General features: G+C 37.5%; 1 protein-coding gene across 2 annotated transcripts in view; it reads right to left on the bottom strand.

The window, feature by feature from the left end:
- LOC136864792 (cyclin-dependent kinase 12) overlaps positions 1-12,548 on the bottom strand; it is a 461,166-nt gene that overhangs the window by 24,283 nt on the left and 424,335 nt on the right. For both annotated transcript variants that reach the window (XM_067142182.2, XM_067142183.2), the window contains one exon: positions 4,695-4,827. In XM_067142182.2, the coding sequence (XP_066998283.2) occupies positions 4,695-4,827 (133 nt within the window). The remainder of the gene's footprint in view (positions 1-4,694; positions 4,828-12,548) is intronic.

Raw genomic sequence — 12,548 nt, 5'->3', positions numbered from 1 at the left:
ACTATAGCAGTTCTGAATTATTTGCAGCTAATGCAAATCCCCCCAGCTGCAGAATAGATTGCAATGCTTCCATATGGGTACGCACAGGAGCGGCAGTTTCACCAATGGCATCTTGTTCGGTATCTGATCCGGTAGGAATGCAATCAATTTCAGTTTCAAGGTGAAAAAATTTCTATCGATACTTATCACATCTTCCACGCTCCCTCCAACCATAAAACATAATCCATTTACATCATTAAATGCATCTTTGTCAGTCTCTGATGATGATGATGATGACGTGTCCACACATCAGTGAGTGGAAATCCAGCATTTCTAAAACATTTCTGAATAGCCTGAGGCTTCACAGACTTTACTGCTTTGCCTATCCACTGAATTGTATCAGAATTAATGATTTTGACAGTTCTGCTAAGCATTCGTCACTTCTTGCGATTAAAGACTGCATCATGAAATTGCGGTGGTGACTTTTCATGGAATAAATTATTCCATGTTCGATAGGCTGTGTAATGGCTGTTGTATTAGAAGGAAACCAGACTAGTCTTACATTAGAAAGATTGAAGTGTGGATGGTAGGTAGCATTGACCAAAACTAACACCACTTTTCTCTTCTCCAGCTTATTCTTGTTACTGAAGGAAATAAGCTATTCCTCCATCAACAAGGCTGTCATCCAGAACTTTTTATTGGCACACCAGCACCAAGAGATTCTTAGAGCATCTAGGTTCTTGTGCCTTTCTTATCATCCATCAGTGGCTGTTTCATGTATCCTTCCATATTCCCAGACAAGAAGACTGTTAACTGCTCCCTTAAGACAGAGTTTTGGTTGGCAATGCCACAAAAAATAGTGCGGTTTCATCGCCATTTAATACGCCCTTTGCTTGATAACCTTCAACAAAACAGGTGATTTTTGCTCTCCATTCTTAAGCAGTCTCTACACTCACATCATTGGACTCCCTGCACATTTCATTCCATGCTATCTTGCGACTGTTTTCAAATCTTTTCAACCACCCATTAGAAGCCTTAAATTCAAAATTGCTGACGTGCTCAGCAAGTGCTTTATTTAATTTTATTAACAATTTGCTTTACCTCATACCAACACAGATAGGTCTTCTAGCAACAATGGGATAGGGAAGGGCTAGAAGTAGGAAGGAAGGGGCTGTGGCCTTTTTAAGGTACAGTCCCAGCACTTGCCTGGTGTGAAAATGGGAAACCATGGAAAACCAACTTCAGAGCTGCCGACAGTGGGGCAAGTTCTTTAGCTCTGGCCTGCACCATCAGTCTGGATATGGGAATGTTCTTGGATCTGGCACTCACAAACCATTCCCCATGTACGACTGTTCACTGTTAGCGTTTTTTAAATTACATTTCATTATCCACGTACTGCAATGGAATGAGAAACGTTATTTCATGCATTTTGTACTTTCTTACTTTCGAAGTCCTTCATTCCCTGGGAGGGAATGAGATGCAGTACCGATTGTACATATTGTATCTGGTTACCATATGGCAGGAATCAAAACCATACTACAGTATTGTACTATTATACAGTATACATTGCAAAAGCTACATATGAGAGGCTTAAGATAGAGTACACACAAAGTATAATTCGATAAATCATTAAGAAACGAAAGAGGCCACATGCATACCTTCCAGCCATTCCTTTATTGTTTCTTCCTTTCTCTTACGTGTATGACAGACCTGTGTTTTTCCGCATTGGAATAACACTTGAAGAGATTTCAATGATTGCTTCTGATTTTCACTTGCTTCCATTGCTGGTGAGATGTAGTGTTTTCAGTGCACTATGTCTTCTGGTATGAGCTAGGATAAATATGTTACTTTCATTGACCTGGTTCAGTCTCATCCTTGGCTTTGACAATACGAAAGTGACCGAGGTATGAGCGATGTTAGTACTACCATTCCTTACGCAGCCAGTCCCCGTTATGAATGGTGTGGAAAATATTGCTCATAGGGTCAGTTGGTGCATGCATTTCAGTGGACTTGGCAGACTGATATGTAATAGCACCTTCTGACATGTTGAGTAAAGCAACGGGAAACTACCTCACGCCCCATTTCCCTAGTATATCTCTTCAGTGACGCCTAGGCTATCTATGACAGCTGTTGGTGGAGCTGTGGAGGATCAAACCAGTATTCAGGCTGAATACCCAACATACATATGAGCTTAACTTTTTCAGCGAGGGATAGTTTTATGTTTCTTACATGCCATATTCAATAACAAGTGAAGATCACGAAAACTAGCACTACTTGTTCCAAGCATACCTACACTGGTAGAATACCGGCGAATGTGTTGAAAGTGCAGTGCTGTGTTGAGCCACGAGTTGTTGGAAAGTCCGGCATTCCAGCATCTGATTGGGGGGGGGGCACAAGTGCTCGACACAAAAGCAGGTCATGAAGATAAATTTGGAATTCAATAAGACAATGGGGGCAAATATTCATTTATAAGATGAGGAGTAAGGGATTGGAATAATTTATCAAGTGAAGCGTTCGATAAATTTTCAAGTTCTTTGAAAACGTTTAAGAAGAGACAGGGGAATATGCCACCTACAATTCTAAATGCAATTTACTGATTATTGAATGATTAACTGATTGACTTGAAAGTTCTGCACAATGAACGGAATAGCATTATTGTCTCCAAAATTAATTACTCTACAGAAGGAGCAGGAGAAGAAGAAGCTGTTTGGTTCCTCGTTAAGAGTTTCATTGCTTGCCATTTCTATTGTATATATTACCGAGTTCGATAGCTGCAGTTGCTTAAGTGCGGCCAGTATCCAGTATTCAGGAGATAATGGGTTCGAACCCCACTGTAGGCAGTCCTGAAGATGGTTTTCCATAGTTACATTAACAGTAGTTCCGTTTTATTCAGAGACTTTTCCCTCGCGGGCCTGAAAATATCGGTGCATTTTTGCATTGGACAGGTTCTGTTTTTAGACTGCTTAGAGTACCAAACAGCTTAATGGGATCACAGAAAAGGTCCGTTTTAGGCAGGTTTCTATTTTATTCAGAGTCCGGTTTACACAGGTTTTACTGTGATAAATTAATCCCAATGACTGGCTTCAACAAAGATGCAATATGCTATTGAAGTAGAATGAGAGATACATGTCGCGCTTCCAATTTAAAAAAAATTCAAGCTGCTCATCTTTAAATATTAGTTATTTTATGTTCCCTTACATTCTAAGACAAAGATAAAACTTATGATTGACTTTTTTCTTTTTTATATACAGTTGGCTTTATGTCACATCGACAAAGATAGGTCTTATGGCACAATGAGAGAGGAAAGGCCCATGAGTTGGAAGGAAGCTACCATGCCCTTAATTATGGTACAGCCCCAGCATTTAACTGGTGTGAAAATGGGAAACAACGGAAAACCATCTTCAGGGCTGCCGACAGTGGGGTTTGAACCCACCATCTCCCGAATGCAAGCTCACCACTACGCGCCCCTAACCACACGGCCAACTCGCCCAGTTGACTTTTTCTACAAGGAACCTCACTGAACCTTTTCCAGGGTGCTAACAACCAAAACGACTGCTCTGATCCCACAGTTAATAAAGAAGCATATTACTTCCTAATTAATTAATACTTTTATTAACAGTATCACCATTTTACATAACAGTAGAGAAGAATAAACAAAACACACTAAAAAGAAAGTTCAATGGACTATAAGTAGAAAAATATGTACAGATATATACACAGGTTATATTACAAGTAATCACAGGAAAGTAATAGTCAAATTTGGAAATTATGTAAGTGATTTCTCAATTTTGACAATGAGCAGTTGAATATATCAATATCCAGTTTGTTTAGAGATCTTGACATTCGTTCAATTGGCCCATTGAATGCGTAGTTAGTTCTATGCCAATTTGTAGACCATGTATTCTTGAACCTTGTGCACATGTACGTTAATTTTTGCAAGGAGTTGTGGACAATTCACCAAGGAATGAAGCAATTTAAAAATGAAGAGTGTATCCAATAATTCACGGCGTTGTGACAGGCTATGCATATTTAAGGACTGTTGTAAGGATGTATAATCAACATTATCATATGACAATGCTGCTCTAAATGAATATAAACGAAGAAATTTATGTTGTACTGAATCTAATCTATGGATAGAGGTCTGATGAGAAGGGTTCCAAACAGGTGTACAGTATTCTAGTATAGGGCGTACCATAGACACATACAGCAATCAATAGGTAGCTAAGTTTGAAAATTCCTGTTATACTCCTGAAATGAGGCAGTTTATATAATTTCTGCAGTAAGTTTTCTTGCAGAGAATTTAAGTGCACTCTTGATTATCAACATCAGAAAACAAATCTTCTGTTAGATTGTGACTAATGTTCTAGCTTTTCCTAAATCTTGTCTGATGGTTTCATGAAAAATACCTCATAAATATATAAAAAGATACTAAAATTATCAATACAAGTGCATAAATATAACTAGTATAGAGGAAAATAATGAAATGGCTGCAAAAGATATAAACATTTTCCTATGAAGAAAATGTAGTGTAACTGTTTTCAGTGTGAGATGTTTTACATCACATAATTATTTAAAAACCTTGTAATAGCTCAGTGTCAGTAAATATGCCTGTAACAATTTCTTGCAGTTTCAAAGCTAAAAACCTCACCCACTTTACTTTAACACAAGATGTGATGCATAAAATAAAATTCTGTCTTCACAATCCTATGGCTTACCTGCAGGGTTAAACACAATCTGTTTAGGATCCAATTTTAGAGGTGGAACAGATGTACTGAGCGTAACAGGTGTACATGACTGCAGAAGTTCACCATGCAAATATTCAATCAACTGATGTGTATTTGGATCCAACTGTAAGAAAGATTCACAATATAAGTGCAACATTCTACATGGTGGGCACAGAGTTCTGTTACCCTATATAAATACCTCAAATATGCACACTCTTTACGTAATTCTGGTCACATTATAAACAAAATTCAATTATACAAACAAAATAACCAATTCACAGTACCTGTATATACCTAAGTATTTAAAGGGTCAGTATTTTCCCCATCATTCTCGTGACAAAATAATACGTTGCCAGGTTCTGTGCAACATTTATTTCGGCATTGTTGGTGTAAACAGTTGGAAAGTGCATTTCACAGAATCTTTCAATTCATCCATTTTCTAATTTTCTAATACACGTACAGACAAATGGACTACAGCCACATAGCGCGCGCACATACACGCACACACTCTCACACACTCTCTCTCTCTCTCTCTCAATTTTTTAATACTTAGAAATATCTACTAACGCGATTCATTTTATACCAATTTTCTACTCATTTATTTTTCTTACTTCATCACATAATTTCTAAATCCTTAAGTTATTTTATATTTGTATAGGCTACTAAAATCATCGTACTTCTTTGTACGATTTGCTATTGAACTATTGAACCCTTTGTACCATATTGTACACATGACAAGTAATGAGTGTGTCTTATTTGATTTACTATACGATGTTAGTGTGAGAAACACAAGAAATCTTAAGGTCATTCATATCAATTCTCAGTCTCTTGTCGACTCCTCCCATATATCTGAGTTCCGGCACATTTTTGGCAAGAGTTCGTTTGATATTATCGCAGTCAGTGAAACATTTCTTAAACCTTCAGTACCAGATTCTGCCATCTGTCTCGATGGGTATAATATTTTCCGTAACGACAGATTAAACAGAGCCGCTGGTGGTGTTGCAGTTTATTTGAAGAATAGCATAAAATGTAGTGTACTTAGTAAATCTCCTGGAGAGTACAGTAAGAAACCTGAGTACATAATCCTTGATATAGCCCTTTCAGATACCAAAATTCTTTTCGCTTGTATATATCGTCCACCAAAAGTAGGGTTCATGGATACATTCCTGAATGATATGTATTCTCATGTTATGAATTATAAATATATATTCGTTGTGGGCGATGTTAATGCTCGGTTCGGAACTGGGGCGTTTGAAAGCGAAAAAATACGTGATGTGCTCAACGCTTGTAACCTCGACTGCCTTCCATTCAATCCAACCTTTCATACTGCCACTTCCGATAGCACTCTCGACATAATCTCATCGAACTGCAATGAGTTGGTAGTAGAATACGGACAGGAACCAGCTGCCGGTTTTTCTGGTCATGACTTGCTGTATGCTGTATTCACTTTATCCACGCCAAAACAAATTCCTAAAACTATTCTTGTTCGAGACTTCAGTAAATTTGACGTGAACAATTTTCGTGCTGACGCTGAATTACTACCCTGGTATATGTTTTTTCAGTCTAATGACGTAGATCAAAAAGTATCTCTCTTCAACAGCTTTGTACTTTTACTCTATGACAAGCATGCGCCACAAAAAAGAATTCTCGTAAAACACCGGTCATCACCATGGTTCAATAAGCGTATTAAGGAATTGATAAGCAAACGGGACAGAGCTAGGAAGAAATTTATTAAAACTAAACTTCCAGATGATTACGAGCAATTCAGGATCTTACGTAACGAGACAAAACAAGTAATTAGGAACACTAAAGTGAAGTATACGTACATCATCTTCCGTAATTGTAAGAGCACCTCAGCTTCTTGGCGTGCTGCAAAATCTCTTGGTATTGGAGTCAGTCACTCTCTAGATAGCCAGATGCCTGTTACTCCATCTGAATTAAGTGAATATTATATGACATCAGTCTCTAACTCTAACTCTCCGAAAGTATCAGAGACTGCCAAACATTATAGACATCTCACTCCAAGTAACAGAGATAAATTCTATTTTATGTACGTACACCCTTCACAGGTAGAAAAAGCAGTCAAATCAATACGAACTAAAGCTAAAGGTCCAGATAATATTCCAATATCCATGATTTCTACCTGCATGGACATATTTCTTCCTGCCCTTGTGCACTTATTTAACTTCTCTCTACAGAATGGAGTTTATCCCTCGGAGTGGAAGCGTGCCAATGTACGTCCTGTGCCCAAAAAGAAAATACCAACAGTCTGTAGTGATTTTAGGCCTATCAACATCCTCTGTGCACTTAGTAAGGCACTAGAAAAAATTGTTCATGAGCAGATATGTGAATATTTGTCTAAATACAACAATCTAAATCCCTACCAATCTGGCTTCAAGAAGGGCCATAGTACTACTAGTGCTCTTCTGAAGGTTACAGATGATATACGCGCGGCCACCGATAAGAGGCAGCTTACTATCTTATGTCTCTTTGATTTCTCTAAGGCATTTGACTCTGTTAATCATGAGTTGTTTCTTGCTAAGCTGAAGTCAATTGGCTTCTCCCAGAGTGCTCTGTCGTGGTTTGAATCATATCTGTCAAATAGATCACAAAGAGTCACGCTCGTTGACGGTCGATTCTCTAGCTGGGAAACAGTAAACTGTGGCGTACCACAAGGATCAGTCCTCGGTCCCTTACGTTTTTCTATTTATATTAATGACATATCTGAAGTCTTTAAAAGCAGTAGCTTTCACATGTATGCGGATGACTTACAAGCTTACTTCCACTTTTGTCCCACTAACGCATCTTCTTCTATAACGCATTTTAACCATGACATCTCTCGACTGATTGAATGGAGCGCAAATCATAACCTCCAATTAAATGTGGCTAAGACCCAGCTTATTTGCATAGGTTACACAAAACTCCTGAAAACTGTTGACCTCAAATCCCTCCCAGCAATAAAAATTCTAGAGACAGATATTCATTATAGTGACACCGTTAACAATCTAGGTCTAATTTTCGACAGAACCTTATCCTGGTCTGATCATACGTCAAATGTAATCCGAAAAGTTGTGTCATCCATGCATATTTTGAAACGTAATGTGTCATGTACACCACCTTTCATGCGAAAACTACTTGTTCAAAGTCTTATATTTCCAATAATTGACTATGGTTCAGTCGTATACAACGACTTATCTGAAACTTTGAACATAAAACTACAGAGGGTACAAAACGCATGTGTTCGTTACGTTACAAATGCCAGGCGTGATGAACACGTAACACCCTATTACATACAGCTACAATGGTTGAAACTCCATGAACGTCGGGAAATCTCAGTAGCTGTTGCTACGCAGAAAATTCTCAAACTGAAGACACCATCCTACCTTTATAATGCATTTAAACCTATGGAGTCGGTACATAACAGAGATAATAGGTTTACAAAAACCACCCTTCAAATTCCCCTTCATCGTACCACTAAATTTAACAAATCCTTTGTTTGCACTGCATCACGTATATTTAACGTCTTTAATCTTCACCGTTTCGCAAGTAACACTAACTGTACCCAACTAAAGCAGTTCTTAACATCTATCTTTCTGGAGGAGTACGCAAGAGGCTGAGATCAGGCATTCTTGCGTCGAACAATCAGGAATATGTATATTTCGAAGAAAATTGTTTCTCTGCTTTAGCTTTATATTCTTTAAACCCATGTAGTCCAAAATAACAGAAGGGCTTAATGATTTACTTTCTTACTTATTATATAATGTATGTCTTAACCTTACTGGATTTGGTATCTGTATTTTCATTTTTTTTAAGTTTCTTGTTTAGTTTAATACTTTAATATTATAAAAATGTAGTTACTGTTTTCATAAATCTGCATTGTATTATAAGAAGACGCTGCATAAAGGGGCTTTTCAGTCTCAGTGGCATGTAAATCATGATCAATAAATTCAAATTCAAATTCAAATTCTCTCCGCTGAAGAGACTTGTCCCCCAGTTCCCCTTCATATCCCTACAGACTTGTTTGTGTTAGCAAGCAATAGTCAAGGCCAGAGCAAGTTTTAAGATAAGCACATAAAACTTTCTCAAATTCAGTACAGAGTCAATATTGTACACACAGTATACACACATGGTTAACAATGATTTGGAAAAATCTAAGGATGGTAGAATGAAACATGTCATTCTGTTACTAATAGGTTTTTCTCTCTTTTTGCAGGTATGCTATGGTGTTCTGTTATATTTCATGTTTCAAATGACTGAAAAAACATACTTTTTTTTTTTGCTAGATGCTTTACGTCGCACCGACACAGATAGGTCTTATGGCGACGATGGGACAGGGAAGGGCTAGGAGTGGGAAGGAAGCGGCCGTGGCCTTAATTAAGGTACAGCCCCAGCATTTGCCTGGTGTGAAAATGGGAAACCATGGAAAACCATCTTCAGGGCTGCCAACAGTGGGGTTCGAACCTACTATCTCCCGAATACTGGATACTGGCCGCACTTACGCGACTGCAGCTATCGAGCTCGGTAAACATACAAGTTATATTAACTGAGTCGATACTGGAAAAATTTGGCTTCCTTCTTAAAATCACTGAGCTATTGGTAAATGGAAAGGCTAAAATATAGGCAGGAGCTCTATCCTGCTGAAATCAACGATCCTCCTTGATCCTACGATGTTCCAATAAGGGCGTGAACCAAACACGCAGCATGTCAAGATGGCAATGTTTACTAAGGGCCCATCAAAAAAATACAGACCAAATACTTATCCGTTTTTCACATCAGTCACTTTACCCTGTTTCAGGATTGTGTCCAACGTCTGCAGAAGAATGATGCAAGCTTCCTTCTTTTGACTCAAGCCATTGTCTGATACATCTTGCACACACTACTGACTTCAAATGGTCTGGGAGTCTTTACCCACAGCATGAGCTTATTCGGCATATATGAGAGCTTCATGCATCACCACATAATACACAGGAATGGTCATGCAACACTGCTACACTGGCAGTTTAGAACCTAGAGGTTGGGAGTTGATCTCCTGATAGGCCAGTACTTGTGTTGTTAGTGGATATGGAAAATTAGTAATCCTGTTTCAAAGGTGAGCTGTGCAAAGAGAATTCTGCAAACACCATCAAAATGGCACTGGAAAACAACAGAACAGGAGAACTTTACAAAGGAAATTTAATATGTCCTCCTATTCAATACATACACATTTCCATCATTAGATAGCGTAATAATAGTCAAACATGTTTCAACTCATTTGAGCCATCTTCAGTGAAAAAAAAGTTATTTTTTTTACATAATTGATGCTAAAAATGTGTTAAAACCTAATGAAGAAAAGAATGCAACCAAAGAGACATGATGGAAACAAACAAGTGAATATAGCAAGCTTTTGGACTTTTAAGTGAAAACTTGCAATGTGTTACAATTGAAAACTGGACAATATCACTGTGCTAAAAATTCAAAAAGACAGTCTGTCTCCGTTGAGTCACCATCAAAAATAGTTAAGAGGGGAGCGAAAAACTTAAGAAACTAAGTTTGAGAGTTCAATAAATTTGAACTTCATTGGTGGCTTCCACTATGTGTCACATACATTTTACCTGGCACGCGTTTCCTCTCAAACTCATCACTGACATAGAATTGCTTGCGACAAAACACCCTCTCCACAAAGAGAAATAATAAAAAACGTAGCCACCAACGCAGCCCTTAAAATAATCACACACGAAAATTCCACCAAACAACCGAATTGTGCCTCTCAATACTCAGCATTAAAAACAGTTAAGAACAAAATTAAAGACCACAACCGTATCGTCACAAAAGCGGATAAAGGTAACACAACAGTCATAATGAAGAAAGACGAGTACATAGGAAAAAACAATAGAATTTATTATGAACAACGGTATTCAAGAATTACAACGCGACCCTACAAATAAATTTCAAAACGAAATAAAACAAGTTATCAAGGAAACAGACTTTATTTTCACAAAACAAAAAAAAGAAAGCCTCACCATCAAATATACCAAACTCCCCACACTAAGAGCCCTGCCAAAAATACACAAACAGTCGTGTCTTATTAGACCAATAGTAAATTTTAAAGAGATCGCCAAGTTACAATTTAAGCAAACAACTTAACGTAATTCTAAAAGAGAAAATTTCACTTAAAGAAGACAGCTAAATTAAAAACAGCCTAGAACTAATTCAAGAACTAAATAAACTTAAAATAACAGAGAGCACACATATGACATCTTTTGACATCACTAACATGTACATCAACATACCAATAGATGGATCCATTAAAGTTATCGAAAATCTTCTTAAAGAAAACACTTCTCTACATGAAACCAAAGAAATTATTAGCCTTCTTAGAAAAAGAATACACCAAAATTGCTTTGCATTCAACGACAAAATCTATTGTCAAAAAGAAGGGATAGCCATGGGCTGACTATTATCAGGTATACTAGCAAACTTTTTCCTGAATAACTTCGAAAACATCTTCAAAAGTAATCTTACACTGGAGCAGACACGTGGATAAAGTCATATGCATATATTATAAAGGCAACACTAATGCACACCAGTTATTAAACACACTAAATTTTTTACACAAGTCCATCAATTTCAAAATGGAGCCAGGAACTAACAAGAAAATAAACTATTTAGACATCACAATCAACAGGAATAATGACAACCTACTGTATCTTACAAAGTATACAGAAAGCCCACTCAGACGTTGCACACTATTGACAAGTCGAACCACCCATACACACACAAAATAGCAGGACTGAATACAATGATACACAGAGCTATTTCCATACCAATGAGCACAACGGATTTCAGTGAAGAGATACAAATCATAAAACAAATCGCAAAATAAAACCACCACCCTCCAGGCACAGCAGATAAACTATAAAATAAACATAAGAAAAATCACAGGGAAACCATCACACATGACAAAGAAAAATACATGGTTCTCAACTACATTAACAAGAACACGTACAAAGTAGCTAATATTTTCAAGAAACAAGGTTTCAAAGTAGCCTTTAGAACAAACAACACACTACAGAGACACATCAGCAAGTGCAACCTAAATAAAAAAGACCCTTTCCCAAAGTCAGGAGTATATAAACTCAATGCCAAGAACCTAACTGCAATGCCACATATATAGATCAAACAAAACATAATTTCCACACAAGATACAAAGAACACAAAAATGCAATCAGATATAATCAGCATTCAGCCTTCGGGGAGCGCATACACGACTGTTCACACCATTTCACAGACATAAACATACATCGAAAAATTTTACACTTTGAAAATGGAAGTAAATCTTTGAATATAAAGGAAGAAATAAAAATTTACATCACAAAATATGCTAATGTAACTAATCTAAATGACCATACACACTTAAAAAATTCCCCCCTCTTCGCTCTACTCACATAACATCTGGAAAACACTTACTCATTAAATTAGCTTTTATCATAATAATAACATTTAATAGTTAGTCTCTATTGCAATTAGTTACTTTATTCACCTAAAATCATTCATTTGCATTCATCCATATTACGTAAAACTACATTTTAACATGAAGTAGATTAATAACCTTCTCTCCCCTCTTCAGTGTTGATAGAAGGTTCCACAGCACTCCACTCGCTCTGACCTACTTCCCCCTCCCCTCTCCATGGTACAGTATACTCGATTTTGACATCCAATACGAGAGATCCACAACGCTCCACATGGCCCCTCTCATGCTTCTTCTCCCCTATCCGCAAGCAGTGTGCTTTACCCAAAACTTTCCATGACCACAGTCCTGAAATAGTGTTTGGTGACAACGGACTTAGCATCGGCAGTCTAGATAAG

The sequence above is a fragment of the Anabrus simplex genome, chromosome 2 (assembly GCF_040414725.1).
Source record: "Anabrus simplex isolate iqAnaSimp1 chromosome 2, ASM4041472v1, whole genome shotgun sequence".
In the NCBI taxonomy this organism is placed as follows: Eukaryota; Metazoa; Arthropoda; class Insecta; order Orthoptera; family Tettigoniidae; genus Anabrus; species Anabrus simplex.
The sequence above is the reverse complement of the archived record's forward strand: the minus strand, read 5'-3'. Positions and strand labels throughout refer to the sequence as shown.